This window comes from Sitophilus oryzae, unplaced genomic scaffold (genome assembly GCF_002938485.1).
Source record: "Sitophilus oryzae breed Bouriz unplaced genomic scaffold, Soryzae_2.0 scaffold_1745_pilon_pilon, whole genome shotgun sequence".
Lineage (NCBI taxonomy): Eukaryota > Metazoa > Arthropoda > Insecta > Coleoptera > Curculionidae > Sitophilus > Sitophilus oryzae.
Genome location: NW_022146441.1, coordinates 632,158 through 651,072, shown reverse-complemented (window position 1 = coordinate 651,072; position 18,915 = coordinate 632,158). Strand labels below are relative to the sequence as shown.

Below are 18,915 nucleotides of genomic sequence, written 5' to 3'. Positions count from 1 at the left end.
TTTCGTATATTTATCAGTGACGTCATTTGTCTGGTTGCCATAACTTTCGATATATCATAAAAATTAAATACTTAATTTTACGATTTTTTAAAACAAGCATTTCCGTCTTAAAATTACATAATTACGAAGTTTATTTTAAACATTTATAACTCTTAATTCTATTTCTTTGTTATATAATTCAATTGAAGGGTTTAAAAGATATGTTAATTATTGAGGTACTTGAAGAATGAAACTATGTGGCAACTGTGCAAAGGTTACCGAAAGAAATTAAATCAAGAAGTGTTATTTAATGAAATTTCTTGGGGAACATGACTAATTGACTAATTGCATCAAATTTGAGTCACTAAAATTATCAATAATTTTCAATTAGGAAAACGTTATTAACGTGATTTCTGTGTAATTTCTAGTTATATAAACTACTCAAACAATTTGCAATTTAATATGTGATTTTTATATTAATTATTTCATTAAATGTACTATCTATGACATAATAAGCATTATTAAATTATTAAAATTAAAAAAATTAAAATAAATTTAAGGAAATAGTGTTTTACTGGTTGCCTACGGTTGCGGATGCAACAAAACGATCGATTGGCGTGCGTCAATTTTGACGTCTCCGTTATCTGTCATGAGAGGTTATAAAAGGAACAAAAACTTTGTTTTCAATTTAGTACATTTTCGAATAACATGGCGATAGCGTTAACTCGCCGCATGAAAAATGTATCCTGCCTCTTGATATTTTTAGTTATCAGCGTCCGTGCAACGGCTGAAGAGAATTCCGACCCGGAATTCTACCATTTGGAACAGAAATCGATCTCGAACGCGACCGTGGACGATGTGCCCCAAACCAACGTCGTTTTGGAGGTCCGCGGCAAGAATATCTACCCCAAAATGCGGGTTAAAGTTACGCAAATCATGTCGCAAAGGAACGCGGGGTGCAAAGACGCGAATTTCAAGTACAACGTCAGTGAGATCAGTACGGACCAGAAATGGGGACAGTTTAACTTGACCCTTCCGCAGGACGTGGTGGGAAGGTTGTATTTTTGTTTACCCCATCGCACCAAAGAACAACAACATGGCAATATGATAAAGCCGAGCATTTTTAACAGTGAGGTGTTACAGTGGTTCCATCAGGGACCCGATATCAGTGTACAGATTGGGGAAGAGAGTGCCCAAAAAATGTAAGTAGTGTTTATAAGAGGCTGTCAGCTTTGTAAATAAAATACTTATTCTCGATATAACTGTTTAGCCTTGCAAATCGCTAAAGTGGCAGACCGGAATATCTATTAGCGTGCTCGGGAATCATTTACATAAAAATAACTGAAGTAAGCGATGCCACGCGTTAGTTTTAAATCAATAAAAGATTGCCTCTCGGACCTACCAATTAACCCGCAATTAAATTCAATACAAATGTTTGATAGTTTTCCAATAAGATTCATGTTAATGGATCTCTAAGTTCCCTTTAATACACAGCGATAATACTCATTTTATCTGGTTTGATCTGGATATCCGGTTACCTAGAATTTGTGTAACGATAGCCGGAATATTTGAGAGAATAGAAAGGACCTAGTGCATTGTTTTTCCTCCGCTTAAAAGAGAAAAGATCGTGAAATTCATAAACTCCAGAATGTCACGTACAAAGGAAATTCCTCTTGTGATTGATTTTATAGATACAAATATCAGTCAAAAGTTCTTGAGAGATTCTTAAAAAGTTCACGTTTTATATTTTTATTATACAGGGTCGTCTGAATTGTATTCGGGAAACTAGGCAGCATATTTTGCAGATAAAAATCAGTAAAATAGTTTATAGATATAAATGTATGTCCTGCAAATGCATACAGGGTGTGAAAATTTCATTTTTATTTCAATATTTTCCAAATAATTTTTGAACTATAGTTGATATTTGGATAAAAATGAGTGGCTGGGTGTTTTTTGACATGAGAAATTTGATTTCGATGTCAATATGACTCCTACTTGTAGGAGGCGCCACTTACATGTTTTTTAACAGATTTGAAGAGTAATAACTTTTCTCTGCGCCATAAGTAATCATGGGTCTTACTATCATGGTATACATCCAGCGCAAAATGTTAGGGGCGCAGCCCCACCTATTTCCCGCCAGTCTTCTGCACATCATGAGAGCCTTTGTGGCTTTGCTGGTAATGTTCTTAATATGCCTGTTCCAGAGAAGTTTACTATCCAGGGTTATTCCCAGATATTTCACTTCCTGTGATGGCAGTATTTGCTTTCCATCTAGATGGATTCTTTTCAAGTTTTTCACACTTCGCTTTCTGGTGAATGGCACTCCTGCGGTTTTATCTGAGTTAATACTCAGCCCGACAGTCCTGCACCATCTCTCAGCGATGCGGAGTCCTCTTTGGATAATATCACACAGGGTGCCTTCATGTTTCCCCTGTGCAATGATGACTATGTCATCTGCATACCCTATGCAGTGTATTCCCGCTAGAGTTAGTTCTTCCAGTAGTTCATCCACTCACCATCCACTACCAAGCTCCACAGTAGGGGGGAGGTCACTCCACCTTGTGGAGTTCCTTGCGTTGTTTTAACAACTACAGTGTTGGTACCTATCTCAGCCTCTGCTGTTCGTGTTGAAAGCAGTTCCCAAAACCAGCGAATTATCGTACTGTTCACCCCTCTTGTTTCAAGAGATCGCTTGACCACCTTGTGAGGTATATTGTCAAACGCTCCTGCAATGTCCAAGAAGGCACAAAGTGCTGTTTCTTTGCTATCCAGGCTTGCCTGTATTAGCTCAGTTAACTGGTACAGAGCAGTTTCTGTGGATCTGCCCGCTCTATATGCATGCTGACAATATCGTGCAGTGGTTTAACCTGTAGATGATTTACTCTAATATGGTTGTCTACTACTTTCTCCATCGTTTTTAATATGAACGATGTGAGACTAATAGGCCTAAATGATTTGGGGTTAGCCCACTCAGTTTTGCCTATTTTGGGTATGAAGATGACTTTCGCTCTTCTCCAGATGGTTGGTATATATCCCATCGCTAAGCTGCTTCTTGTAATGTTTAATAGATGGAGTGTAGCTATTTCCTGACCCTTCTTTAGAAGGGCAGGAAAAATCCCATCTATTCCTGCTGTTTTATAAGGCTGAAAGGTGTCAATAGCCCATTTCATATTTTTTATTTAACCTGGAAAAATAGGAAATGTAGGTATAGTTAAATATTAAGTAGAAATTTTTCTGAATTATATATGTTTTGATATAGATTGGCTTTCAGTTTGTATTAGGTATTGATTGGTTTTCTGGAATAATAATCTAATAGAAAAATCTCTCAATATCTTTGCAGATGTCTTAGATCATTGCTATGCCTCTGTTGGTGTTAACTGTTAATCAAACAGAATACAGCCACACATTTTTTTTGCAATAACTTGTTAACATCGACTGTACTATTTATTGTTTAAATTTCATAAATTATATTTATATACAGGGTTGTTCACGCTATTTGACACGGAGTATTATTGTAGCCAAACGACTAGATTTTTAGAAATTGTGAGTAATGGGATCGTTGGAGGACTACTAATGCTACAATTTAAAATAATTTCAAGGTACAGACTGTCTCAATGTACGGCAAATAATTTTAAATTGTAACTATCGATCCCATCACTCACAATTTTCAAAAATTTAATAATTTGGCTACGAATAGTATGTCTTATATTATCGAATGATCATTGATTCTCATTTCAGTGGCTACTCTGACAGAGGTTTTATTTCGATCGCAAGATGCAATCAGATGTTTATTAGTACATTGTTTTTCTATAATAAATAAGGCCTTACAGAATAAGCTCTTTTATTAAATGTACTTTTTCTGCAGATAATAATATTAAACGGGAAGTATTTTGTCGTTTAACGCCCACAGATCAGTTTAGAATAACGTAATTTTAGATATTTTACTCAATTTTCACAACTGAATATGTAGGTTAAGAAAAAACTGCTAAAAATAGGTCTATTTTTTTAAATTTTCATTTTTAAAAAATTCTATTCATTCCTGGATATAAACTCTACTATTACTAATTATTATAAGAAGTTTTTTTTATAGTAGATATCAATTAAATGGCATATTTATATCAAAATGATTTATGACACTGAAAATACCTATAGTTCGTACAGAAATGATTGAAAACATACGACTTTCAATAATGAGATTGAAATACTCTATAAAACACAATATACTGTTTTTTTTTCTTCTAGGAAATCTCCAGCTTCTAGATTCATGGAGGGTAGAAACAGGCGGGAAGGCAACGGGTCCTTGCCCACCTCCATTAGGATCAGAGGTTTGCGTCTCGAAGCTACCGAAAAAGAATCGGAATTCGACGAGTCAGGAGTTCCAATAGTTCTGGCAGACTCGCCCAGTACTTTCCGCCTGTTTGGTGATGGTCTAGTCTACGACATGACGGTGACATTTACATCAGAAAGCGGAAATTACGGAGACCCTTGCTTCCTGCCGGTTATCAAGGGCTTTGCCGTAAGTTTTTACCAAACGACTAATAGTCTAGTCAAATTATACCGTGAAAAAGTGCCTTTCACAGCCATCGCCGACGCCGTTTTTTCTCCGATCATATTGTACAGGGTGTCCCAGATACAAAGATGCGGTTTTCACATCACTATGCTACTTTTTTATGAAACTACACTTGCTACACATAGATTTGTCCTAGCCCTCTTATTTCCTGAAATACACGTCGAAATTGAAATTTACTTTTTTTCTCCTTTTTTTTATGTTATCCTTTAAACCTATATAGGTTGCTGGTCGCTAAATCGTACAGTGGCGTAACTAGTTTTTCGCTAAGAGCTGTCATTTAATATGACACAAACTGTTGTTTTTTTAATGGGACATCCTGTATATTATTTTTTGAGTATTGTTATTTAATTTAACCAGATAATTTTACTTTCTGTTGTGTTTTCTTGCTTTTTTACCGTGTATTTTTCGTGTAAAACGGGTCATAGACGAAAAATTTTGTCGGACGGCAAGTTGTATGTTTTTTTTTATAATTCCGCTTTACAGATCGAAAACGACTCTTTAACTCCAACCAGCGGTGTTATAAAACTGAGTCTGCCACCCCTACACAATGCAGAGACGTTTTATGTGTGTGTTAAGAGCGGCCCCCCTAATTCAATCAACCCTTTCGTACACCAAGGATCGGAACCATGGGTACAGATCAAGACCTACGAGAATATGATGCCGTTATGGGCATCCATAGTGGTCATCTTAGTCTGTATATCGTTTTCTTCGTTGTTTTCGGGTCTAAATCTGGGTAAGGACGATGTTTTTTTCGATTCAAGAACAGCATAGATCGTGTATGTTTGATTTTTTCAGGTCTGATGTCCCTGGACAAAACGGAATTGAAGATTCTCTGCAATACCGGTACAAACAGAGAGCGTAAATACGCCAGAGTAATTCAGCCAGTGCGAGACCACGGCAACTACCTTTTGTGTTCGATCCTGCTGGGCAACGTGCTGGTCAACTCTATTTTCACCATCATATTGGACGGCTTGACCTCGGGTCTGATAGCCGTCATTTTCTCCACTCTGGCCATCGTCCTGTTTGGCGAAATCTTTCCCCAGGTAGGGATGTGTAAATATATCGATACCGTTTCGTTTCAAATAACCCATTCCTATCGCTAAATAGGGATGTATAAAATATATCGATGTACAAAAATGTCGATGTTTTTTAATTTCAACTAGGGATGGGTATAATGTCTCGATACATTAAAATATCGATAGTTTTATTGAATATCGATAATTCTATTTTTAGGCGGAACGTGTAAATTTATCGATATGTAAACATATCGATGTGTTTTAATTTTAACTAGGGTTGGGTAAAACATATCGATATTTCTATTTCTAGGCGGGATGTGAAAATATATCGATACGTAAAAATATCGATGTTTTAATGACAACTAGGGTTGGGTAAAATGTATCGATAGTTTTATTGAATATCGATATTTCTATTTTTAGGCGGGATGTGTAAAAATGTCGATATATAAAAATTTCGGTGTTTTTTTAATTTCAACTAGGGATGGGTATAATGTGTCGATACTTTAAAATATCGATAGTTTTATTGAATATCGATATTTCTATTTTTAGGCGGAATGTGTAAATATATCGATATGTAAAAATATCGATGTGTTTTAATTTCAACTAGGGTTGGGTAAATATATCGATATCTCTATTTTTAGGCGGGATGAGAAAATATATCGATACGTAAAAATATCGATGTTTTAATGACAACTAGGTTTGGGTAAAATGTATCGATAGTTTTATTGAATATCGATATTTCTATTTTTAGGCGGGATGTGTAAAAATATCGATATGTTAAAATATCAATTTGTTTTAATTTCAACTAGAGTTGGATAAAATGTGTCGATACATTAAAATATCGATAGTTTTATTGAATATTGATATTTCTATTTTTAGGCGGGATGTGTAAATATAAAGATATGTAAATATATCGGTGTGCTTTAATTTCAACTAGGGATGGTTAAAATCTATCGATACATTAAAATATCGATAGTTTTATTGGATATCGATATTTGTATTTTTAGGCGGTATGTGTAAAAATGTCGATATATAAAAATGTCGGTGTTTTTTAATCTCAACTAGGGATAGGTAAAATGTGTCGATACATTAAAATATCGATAGTTTTATTGAATATCGATATTTCTATTTCCAAGCGGTATGTGTAAATATAACGATATGTAAAAATATCGATGTTTTTTAATTTTAACTAGGGTTGTGTAAAATGTATCGATACATTAAAATATCGATAGTTTTAATGAATATCGATATTTCTGTTTCTAGGCGGTGTGTTCGCGTCACGGGTTGGCCGTCGGTGCCAAAACCATATACATCACCAAAACTGTCATGCTGTTAACGTTTCCGCTGAGTTACACCACCGCCAAGCTGTTGGACTGGGTTTTGGGCGAAGAAATCGGCAACGTTTACACTAGGGAACGTCTGAAAGAACTTGTTAGGGTAAGTGTATTTTTTGTTGATTTAATTCCATTACTGAAGTACTTTGGTGCAAAAATATATTTCAAACATTTTTTTTTCGCCAAAAAAAACTTACTTATTTCTGGGACACCCTGTATATACCATTTGTTATTTAACAATTAAATCTTCAATCACATGACTTCATACACACGTGCTTTCATAAGTACTCGATTGTACGAAAAGAACTGATACAGTTTTATTGTTGAGTACTTATTTTTAAGTGTCCTAATTGACGTTATTCTTACTTTGAAAGCACTATAGATAAAGTCGTTTACGTCAAAATTTACATGTCCGTATTTACATAGATGTACGAAAAAAAATCTATTAAAAAAATAAATTCAATACAAGAAGTGTATTGAATTAGAAGGAAATAGTCTTGGAAACCTTCCCAAAATTTGTTTTCTGATATAATATTTAAAATAAAATACCGCTTTTCGAATATAAATCTGGAAAAAATAGTATCTGGAATTAATTAAAGTATACAGGGATATTAAAAAAAGAAAAAAGGACGAATGGCCAATATAAGATATTATTTATCCAGTAATATATACCGGGTGTGTCTAAAAACCTGGCTCAACCCTAAAAGTTTACTTTTTCAGGTAAAAAAACAAGATTTAGTACGTTAATATATAACATATGATATGTCATTCTATTCAGAGTGTCATTTTCTATCGAATAAAGTGAAAATATACCGAGGGTGTCGTTTAAAAATCAAAAGTCGTAGTCATTTCCGGTGAAACAGAAAGTGACCAAAAATAATTGAATACGTCAATCAATCCTAATTTATGTCATATACCTACCAACTAAAAGTTTTATAAGGTAATATTTCTGTGCATTATTTTTTCTACTAACACTTTTTGTAATTTTGAAATTATTTCTTATTAAATCAAAAATTATACAGTGGTGCAAGTACGAGTGTCACGCGTTTCTTATTGTTTGGACCGACAGAGTTGTTAACTGAGTGGGTTGCTAATGAAGTCTATAATAAGGTAAAATGACGATAATTAGTACTAATTTTTCGCTGTCTAGTATACAGTCGTGTGGATTCTTCTTGTATGCTGCCAGAACAAGTATATTCATCATGTTACTTCACAGAAATATTTTTAATAGATTTAACGTTTTATGTAAAACTGCCTAGGTATTTTTACACAAATGAAGAAGGAAATTAAAGATAAAGGATTATACTATATCGGTATTGTAGCACATTTTTACACAACTTTTTATTTTTAAGATTTTGATGGTAAAATATCACCAAAATATTCCTTATGTTTGGACTAAATTTCTCGAAAATAAATACATAATTTAAAATTCCGTTACAATACGGAATTTTATATTTTTTTTAAATTTTGAAATGAAAATTTATTTTTTCAAGCAGATCCATGTACACCCTATACATATATGTGACGCATACTAAACTAAGCCAGACAAAATAGCAGACGCAATCAAATATAATTTTCTGGCAAGCTGCTAACCATTTTAACCTATTTTTTTCTGGATATTCGTGAATCTCACGAAAACCGTTCACCTGAATACCAGTCCAGATGAAACTGAAAGACATTGTTTTACGATATAAGTGATTTTCACTAAGGAAATCTATGGGAAAGGCTTTGTCTTATCGGAAAAATTAGGTTGAAACCGGTATTTTCCGCGGATTATAAATAGAAAAACCTTAAAGCCGAACTAAGTTGTCGCTATCTCTGTCCCGCTCGTCTACTAGACGAAAATATGTTCAGAATTTATTTTTATTCGTTCTTCCGATAGTATTCTTAGTGAAATATGGCCTAGAATTTAGTGTGAACGTGAAAATATTTCAGAAATTTTGCATTTATCTTTTAATTTTTTTTTTCCAAATATATCGTAATTTTTTATTTTTCCTGATTTTTATTTCTCGTTCTCTTATCGATAATTGGTTTATCTAAAAACGTAAACAGATTAAAACGTTTATTCTAGTTCAAAGATTTATTAGGTGTAATTAAATACCTATAATCTTAGTTTTTTTTCTATCATAATCCTTTATTTCTTTTAAAAAGCCCTTTTAGCAAATAATAATAATACCAGTGTAGCGGGTGTTTTACAGTTTTCTTGAATATTTTCAATCAAATTGAAAAAATAAATCTTAATAATTATTGCAGGGTATTTTGAAGTCATTATTTAAGAGCCTATTACCACAGATTATACAGATTATAATCTTTGTTTTTTTTTTATTGTTTTTCGTGGTTCCAATTTTCGGAATCGGGCACTAGTTAGGTGACTAGTTTGCGCACAGCACGCCCACTTATGGCCTCTAAAATTGTGCACAGCGCCTGACCGGCACAGTTATTAGAGAGATATCGGAAAACCGAATAGCGTCATCCAGTATTTACGCGTACCTTATGGTTACGATATGCGCGAGTCAATTTTTAACGCAACACCCGCTAATAACGTTACCGCCTGACGTAATTTGCGGATCAGTTACACCAAGCGTTATTTCTAAATAACGTTTAAAAATTGCTTAAATGGGCATGTGCGGGTATTTGACAACCGGAGCCGGCCGGCGAGATCTTTTATTTTTGGTTATGTTTGAATTGTTTTGAATGATTGCTTTAGTTTTATTAGGTAATTTGATATTTAAGTAGCTGGGATTAGTTTTAATTAAATAAATATGGCCCAAAATATGGATTCCACCTCTTCCAATACTAAAGAACCTATAAAGAGTCTTAGGTTTGTATAAAATATTGCCTTATCAGATCCAAGTGAAAGCAAGAAAATTAACAAGTGATCTTAGTACTTATGAAACTTAATATTTAATTATCTTTTTATCGTTTTTGCCGTTGTGGGTCAAGTACCTGTCAAAGAATTACAGAGAAAAATTAGTTCAAGCCAATTTGTAGTAATCAAATGCAAAATAAATTTTTAAATTTATATTATCGATTTCAATAGAAAATATAGAGTATTTTCATAAACAACGCATGTTATTTTTTATATCGGATCGGTAAAGAATCATTAAAATTTTTATTTTTTAAAACAACCAGGTCAGGGAAGATTTCATCATTTCCAGGGGATAGAATCAAAAAATGACAGAAAATTAAATTTATCTCTGAACTAAAATGACAGAAACACCTGTCACTGTCATGTGTCGTCTTGTGTGACTCTTTTAAATAAGTACAAATATTTGTAGGGGTGGTATATTTTGACCCCAGGAATACGTCTATGATTTTTTTTTCGCAAAAAAACGATGTTTAAAAATCGTGCATTTTCTTCTCATTATAAAACTTTTTAGAACTGCCTGTCAACCGCAAATTTTACCATAGACAAGAAAAGTCCGGTGGCTCTCAAATTTTTTTAAAAGTAAATTATTTTTTTTAAAATTTTCAAACTTGAATAACTCGGTTATTTTGGACATATTTGAAAAACGGTAAAGAGAAAATATGTTTCTTTTACCGAGATCTACCAGTCCTGAAAATATTTGCACTTATTAAACACTCACCCTGTATAATAGAAAAAAAAAGTGACATAGTTCAGAAAGCTGAAAAATATGTATTCAGATATAATGTTATAGCGATTATGACAATATAAATGAAAGGAGATATCCATTCGCATACACACACCCTTTTATATCATCAAATTCACGCCTACTTTGACCTTTTATGAGAATTAGTTCAACCCTTTTGATATACAGGGTGGCACAAGACCTAGCTTTGCAAAAAGCTCTATGTAAGTCTTTTTTATATAATAAATATACAACCGACACCTCTAGTGCGCATTTTAAAAATATATTTGTGTATATAGAGAGTGATTCAAACATATTTTCAAACTAAAATTGTATATTTTTAAACGGAAAGGATTTATTATTAAATTTCTTCTTCAAATATAAACCATAATTTTGTTTTTGGCTAAATTTTCTGATTCCAAACCACATTAAAACACAATTTTCTTTTCTTTTTTATCGAGATTTTCTTCAATATCCTGTATCCTGTCAGTATCTCGGATTCGTTAAAAAATCTTGTAAATATTATTCCAAAGCCGTATTTTCATAGCGATTGTTTATAATAACAATAACAAGCGTTCTGCGGTTTCATAAGAAAGTTTTCCATTATGTATCCAATCACCGGCACTTTCATTTCCCGGTAAAAAAGGGTTTGGTCTGTTATATCGAAATGATTTGAACCATTACAAAATGCACATAGAACCGTTAAAATTTCATTTTCATATTCTTAAACCAATCTTCTTCTGATTATTTTTTAAATTGTAAATTATTTTTTTAACGACCGCTGTATAATTTATTACTTTGTCGCGTATTTACAGTTCTGTTGTTGTTTATGCACAATTTCAATGGTTTCCTGTTGCAAAATAGACGTTCTAATGACTCATTATTTTTATTTCTATGAGACTGGCATAACATAACATAATATCGTTCGAAAAATGTGATTACTGTGCCCTTCTCGAAACCAGAAAAATCCGGTATTTTATCGATAATAACGTACCTCTCGAGTTTCACAACCCTGTTATTCTACAAACGGTCGCAAAAAACACGAGATAAATCAAGTGTGAACTGAAATTTGTAAATAAATCCGATTTTCAGACATCAGATTGTTATTTCTTTCTTCACATCATCCTAAATATGTCCTAAATGCATTTTTTTATTTTTTTTTTAATTTTCCCGTCAGTTAGGCAACTAAATATACACATTTGTATCAAGAAAAATATATAATTCAACCAGATATACAAGAGCTTTCTAAAGTGGGATATAGACGATAAAGTTTTGCCTACGCCTGTCAGTGTTGCCAGAATTGAACGGTTTCCTTCAATATGGAGGATTTTACAGTCAAATTTCATCGATTGAAGGGCTGAAGTATTTTTATCCAAAAAAAAGACAATATGCAGGTTTCTTGCAGTTTTGCACAATAAAAACTGTTAAAAGTTCATTTGAACTGTCTTGTTTAACCATAGAGTAGTTTATTTGTCCCGAAATACTTTAAAATACAATATTTAATTTATCCCGCTATACTTTAATACACAGTAGTTCATTTGTCCCGAAATACTTTAAAATGCAGTAGTTAATTTATCCAGCTATACCTTAATACACAGTAGTTCATTTGTCCCGAAATAATTAAAATCCAGTAGTTCATTTGTCCCGAAATCCTTTAAAATCCAGTAGTTCATTTGTCCCGAAATCCTTTAAAATCCAGTAGTTCATTTGTCCCGAAATACTTTAAAATCCAGTAGTTAATTTATCCAGCTATGCCTTAATACACAGTAGTTCATTTGTCCCGAAATACTTTAAAATCCAGTAGTTCATTTGTCCCGAAATACTTTAAAATGCAGTTAATTTATCCAGCTATACCTTAATGCACAGTAGTTCATTTGTCCCGAAACGCTTTAAAATCCAGTAGTTCATTTGTCCCGAAATACTTTAAAATGCAGTAGTTAATTTATCCAACTATACCTTAATGCACAGTAGTTCATTTGTCCCGAAATACTTAAAATTCAGTAGTTCATTTGTCCCGAAATACTTTAAAATCCAGTAGTTCATTTGTCCCGAAATACTTTAAAATGAAGTAGTTGATTTATCCAGCTATACCTTAATACACAGTAGTTCATTTGTCCCGAAATACTTAAAATTCAGTAGTTCATTTGTCCCGAAATACTTTAAAATCCAGTAGTTCATTTGTCCCGAAATACTTTAAAATCCAGTAGTTAATTTATCCAGCTATACCTTAATACACAGTAGTTCATTTGTCCCGAAATACTTTAAAATACAGTAGTTTATTTTTACCGTCTTAATATGTAGTAGAAGTATTTATTGTTTTTCCTACATGTATTCTTTTCACTTTAACGGTGTTTAATTAAGGATGCCTCAGTTTAAAGCAAAGTTGCTGTCAAAAAGTCCGCAATTTGAAAGATTTTAACATTTAACAAAAAACTGATAGATACATTTTTATCTTTCAACACGTCTAAAAATTTTATTTAAGCACATCGGGGTCCAAAAATTGCCAGAAATAAGTTCTGAAAAATTTTCTCCTAATTATAAAATAGGTAAAATACACGAAATTTCGTGATTTTTTACAAGTTTTGCATTTTTTTGTGAAGTTGAAGGAATATGAAGGTTTTTTAAGGCTCCGTTGAAGAAATTCTTTCGAAAATTTCTGGCAACACTGTGTACAACTTGTGCAAGCATTGATATAAGCAATGACTAAAGAATCCAAGGACAAATAACACCCGAGAGCAAATTGTTACCATGTCACCAAACAGTGCCGTGGCGTTAAAAATCGCTAAAATTGTCGCTGGTGATCAGCTGGTTAATGGCCAACGCCAAAGAATGGCGTCTAATGTCACAAATTCTGCTGCAGCCCGTATATGGACGTTACACGTCTTTATATTCTTTAGTCGTTGGATAAAAGAATAAAAATGTTTAAGGAATTTCCCTAAACGATAAATTATAACGTATTTATTTTGTAGGTAACAACAGGCGATAATGATCTCGACAAGGACGAAGTCAACATCATCAGCGGAGCTTTAGAGCTACGTAGGAAGACTGTAGCTGAGGTTATGACCAAAATAGAGGACGTCTTCATGTTGGACTATGAAGCAGTGTTAGATTTCGAGACCATCACCGAAATAATGAAGAGCGGTTACTCTAGGTTCGAACTATACTTCCAAATTAAAATTTTAGGCTGTATTTATATCGATTTTTTTTATTTTAGGATCCCGGTCTACGAAGGAAACAGACAGAACATTGTAACAATGTTGTACATCAAAGATCTGGCGTTTGTCGATCCTGACGATAACACACCGTTAAAAACGTTGTGTCAGTTCTACCAAAACCCGTGCAACTTTGTGTTTGAGGATGTTACATTGGACGTTATGTTCAAAATCTTCAAGGAGGGTAACAAGGGACATATGGCTTTTGTTTCCAGAGTCAACACTGAGGGTGAGGGCGATCCTTTCTACGAAACTATCGGTATAATAACTCTGGAGGATGTTATTGAGGAGTTGATTCAGTCTGAGATTGTTGACGAGACAGATGTTATAAGTAAGGACTTTTTTTTACTAAATAATTTAAATTATTTAGTAAAAAATTAACTATTAAAACCTGTAACATATAACATTATTTCATTTTTGCAGCGGACAACAGGACTAAAAGAAGAAGAAAAAACGCCGATACCAAGGATTTCACCGTTTTCGCCGACAAAACCGATAAAAATAAGGTTAGGATGAGTCCCCAGTTGACCTTGGCTGCCTACCAGTACCTCAGCACCAGTAAGTACTCGATTTCTATTTAAAAAAATATATAAATAACCAAAATCTAAACAATAGGTGTTGAACCGTTCCAATCAAACGTCATCTCCGAAACCATCTTGAAGCGTTTATTAAAACAAGACATCGTGTATCACATCAGGAAGAACAAGGAGTGGAGAAGCGATCCCGTCAACGTCATCTACAGCCAGGGCAAGGCCGTCGATTACTTCGTCATTATACTGGAAGGTCGCGTCGAGGTCACCGTCGGCAAGGAAAACTTGGTGTTCGAAGGAGGACCGTTCACTTACTTCGGTACCCAGGCTCTGGTACAGACGGTGGGAATAGGTACGTCGATATATATTATAGTAGTTCATTTGTACCGAAATAATATAATATACAGTAGTTCATTTGGCCTGCCATACTTTAATACACAATAGTTCATTTGTCTTGAAATACTTTAAAATAAGAAGTTAATTTATCCCGCTATAGTGTAAAACACGGTAGTTAATTTGTCCTGAAATACTTTGAAATACAGTAGTTAATTTATTACGCTATACTTTATTACACAGTAGTTCGTTTGTCCCGAAATATTTTAAAATACAGTAGTTCGATTTGTCCCGGAATATTTTAATATACAGTAGTTTATTTGTCCCGCCATATTTTAATACACAGTAGTTCATTTGTCCCGAAGTGCTTTAAAATGCAATAGTTAATTTATCCCGCTATACTGTAATACACAGTAGTTCATTTGTCTCGGAACCCTTTAAAATAAGAAGTTAATTTATCTCGCTATGATATATATCGGTCACAGTAGTTAATTTGTCCTGAATACTTTAAAATACAGTAGTTAATTTATCCCGCTATACTGTAATACACGGTAGTTCAGTTGTCCTGAAATACTTTGAAATACAGTAGTTAATTTATCACGCTATACTTTAATACACAGTAGTTCGTTTGTCCCGAAATATAATAAAATACAGTAGTTCATTTATCCCGTTATACTGTATTGCACAGTAGTTCATTTGTCCCGGAATACTTTAATATACAGTAGTTATTTGTCCCGCCGTATTTTAATACACAGTAGTTCATTGGTCCCGAAATACTTTAAAATACTGCAGTTCCTTTGTAACGCAATAATTTAATAAATAATAAATAATACAGTATTTCGTTTGAACCGTCGCCGTCGTGTGCCGCCGTGTAGTAATCAAACAGTAGTTAATTTGTACCGTCATACTTGATTATAGCAAGTTAATTGTACAGTCGTACTTGACAATACATTAGATATTTTATGCGGTAGTTCATTTGGACAGTAATGTTGGATAGTCGTTCATTGATAATCCATACTAACATTTGAGTAGTTCATTTGTACCGTCATGATTTAAATAGTTCTCTAAGCAGTACTTTATGTGTACCAACATGCTTTACTATACAGTAGTTCGTTTGTACTACCATGTTTAACAATACAGTAGTTCATTTGTGCATTTTTTTGCGATAGAGTCTCCCGCAGCGCCCTCCGGCATGGGCAGTCTCGAATCGCTCAACATCGATTCGATGTTGCGCCACACGTTCATACCGGACTACACTGTGCGAGCCTCAACCGAAGTCCTATATTTGAAGATCAAACGCAGCCTGTACCTGGCCGCGAAACGGGCCACGCTCATGGAGAAATCGAAGAGAGACCAGAACGAGACCAAAGAACAATTCGACGAGGAAATTGACAAGGTAGGGACGTTTTAGACGTATCGATTTTTTAAATATCGACACTTTTTTGGCGACATTCTGTAGATGAAATAATTTGTTTTTTCGACACTGCTACTAACAAAAAACAATCAAAAATATTGCTGGGTGCTCTTTTGGTCTGTATTAGATGTTTTCCTTTAAAACAGCGATATCAACCCTGTCAAATCCTGTCACTATTCCTAATAATTTCCCGTCCTTTTTCTTAATCAGGTCCTGAGTAGCTTGGAGAGTTTCGAAAGCTTTTCCCAAGAAGAAACTACCTAGCCTAATATGTCAGGTTGGTTACGTTTCATAGGTCATTATTTCAAGAGCCAGGAGTTACGTTTCATAGGTAAATAAACAGTCCACTCCAACTTTTTAGCGTTTTCTTATTGAATTCGATAATTATTCTTCAATTTCAATTAACATCTATATGTACTTGATTTGTGCTATACATCGATACTAGTTTTGTACCTTTTGTTAACATTTTAATACGTTTTTTTTTCGTAATTAATTAATATGATACACCATAGGCGTAGTCAAAACAATTATCAAAAAATATAAATATTGCTTCAAACAGCTAGGTTAAGAAAAATATGTGCCACGGCCAAAGGCCACGGCACTGCTCTCGGGTGTTATTTGTCCTTGGATTCTTTGTCATTGGCGCTCCTATTCAATGGTTCTTAATGTATTACTGGTTGCATACTAACCCACACGTTCTCTCCGTTCTTTCCAGCTGTTGCACGCCGTCGACGACGACGAAATCAGTTCGGGCCGCATCACACCCAGACGGAAATCGTCTCGGAATCTGCAGAACAAGAGCCAACAGGAACTGATCAACCAGATCGAGGCGCAGAGCCCCCTGAGGGGCCCGGCCAGTCCCCCCAATCGCTTGAACGTGCTGCGGGACATCAACGGCTCGCTGAAGAGCAGCCCGGTGGACGACGACCAGCTGCAGGACAGAGGTGAGGAGGTGTCGCTGTTGCCAAAAAAGTCATAACACAACGAACAGGTCCTGTCGCAGGAGCAGGACCATGACGGTTGTACTTAAAGAGGGAATGCGGGGAACAGAAGGGCCGAGAGAAGTACCCCCAAAGTAAAAAAAAATAGTTTTTTACTACTTTAATGATATTTCTTAGTGAATAATAATCATAGAGATATAGAACTAGGGAGAATGAGCATAAATGTGTGCAGAAATTCTAATCATGACGGTCGGCATGTTCGCGCTGTGGTCTACAGGGGGAGGTCAGAAAGTAATAGTGATTATATAAGTTTTCTGAGGGTTATCTTTATTAGGCTGTATTCCGTTGCAAAACCAGGCGAACCAGACCGGTAAACTACGGTAAAGAGCGGTTCCTTGGTTTGATAAAATACTATAAACGTCAAATGTTGACGTTTTCTAAGTTTCAATACCTCTTTTATAAAATTTATCTTTTATGCATTTTTAATGTACCTATTCTCTGCTTTTACGTTTGCTTCTTCTTTTCAATGGAGTTTAATATTGAAAAGTACTTTATTAATAAACTGTTAAACTCGTTAGAGAGCTCAAGTGAAGATTCGCAGGTCCAATATTAAAACAGATCAATAATAAATAAACAAACTTAATCAATATTTATTTTTTTTATAGCTTACAAAACATTCGCGATTACTTGTTGTCTTGGTTTTTCATGTTTTCTTTAAATGTTCCTGACTTTAAGAAACAATGGCTGCATGATACGTTTAAATGGTCTTAAAAAGTCATTCTATTTAGTTAATGAAATTTATTTACCTTTACTGCCTACCTCCATTGCTTTTGGATGTAAATACAAAATATTATTACAAATTTTAGAAATTAAATGAGAATTTCACTTAAACTTCCAATATTTGCTTGATTTCTCTCACATAAATGACATTGATTGACAAACAAAAACAGAAAAACCAGCCTTCTCGCTCTGGTTAGTTTGTTGACAGTTACAACCGAATTTTTCCGTGTTCCGTAATAAGAAAACTTTCAAGAAACCGATAGAAACGGAATACACCCTTAGAACAAGCAAAAATTTTTATAAAGAATGTTTTTTTCTGAAAATGTCAGTAATAAAAAAAATTCCTCTATATATATATAACAGTATGTATACTGTATCCATACTGTATGCCCTAAAATGAATTTACATTTCATGTAGAATTCAGAATAATATGAACCAAGCTCATTCTTCGTGCCTCTATATCTCTGGATTATCCCCAATCTCTTACTTATTGCTCTGTGGCATAATAGTCCATATTAAAAAAAAAAACTATGTACTTCTTTTGGCCCTTCTTCATGTTTTAATATAAGATTTAAATGTCGGAGAAGAATGATACGATTTTAAAAAGAAGGATATTACTGAGGTGTATATGTTTATATATGTTGCACTTTAAATGTTTACCAAAATGTTAAACGTACTTTTCATAACCCTTTCCAAAGAGGAACATATATGTGCGAAAGTTACTTTCGTTTAAGAGTAATTGTTGAGGGAATCTTGTTCCCATAAATTCAAGGAAAACTTAACAATTCCCTCTACTCTTACCGTTACTTTTTTTGAGGTTCCTGTATAGTAGGTGAAGTCAAAGCAATACTTCCGTCTATATTAAGTCCCTTAAACTCATCAGAGACCAATACTTCTATTAATATTATTTACATCATACTGTAGAAACAAGAATTTGTACTTAAAAGGCACTTAAAAATATTTAAAAAGTACTTAAACCAAAAAGTACTAACACACGCCAGGGCTAGTGAAACGAGTAGTTCAAACGACCCAGTATATTATTGGTCTCTGTTTTCTAGTAGTTAGTGAAAATGTCCGTGTTTCTTAGTCTGATACAGATATATTTTGGTCATATACGTATAAAAGAATATACTGCGGGTATTGTATGATTTTTACAACAGGCTGTTTTACAACGAGATCTATCGATTCGAACATATGGCTCTAGAGGACAAAAATG

The 18,915-nt window shown here is 34.0% G+C and overlaps 1 protein-coding gene across 1 annotated transcript; it reads left to right on the top strand.

Annotated features, from left to right (window-relative positions):
• The first annotated feature begins 654 nt into the window (after window positions 1-654).
• LOC115881986 (metal transporter CNNM4) lies at window positions 655-17,367 on the top strand. The gene is made up of 11 exons (XM_030899754.1): window positions 655-1,181; window positions 4,222-4,495; window positions 5,033-5,282; window positions 5,345-5,592; window positions 6,829-7,002; window positions 13,459-13,640; window positions 13,704-14,032; window positions 14,125-14,259; window positions 14,317-14,583; window positions 15,734-15,960; window positions 16,694-17,367. The coding sequence occupies exons 1-11, from the start codon at window positions 688-690 to the stop codon at window positions 16,955-16,957; spliced, it is 2,844 nt and encodes a 947-aa protein (XP_030755614.1). The 5' UTR covers window positions 655-687; the 3' UTR covers window positions 16,958-17,367.
• Window positions 17,368-18,915: the final 1,548 nt, after the last annotated feature.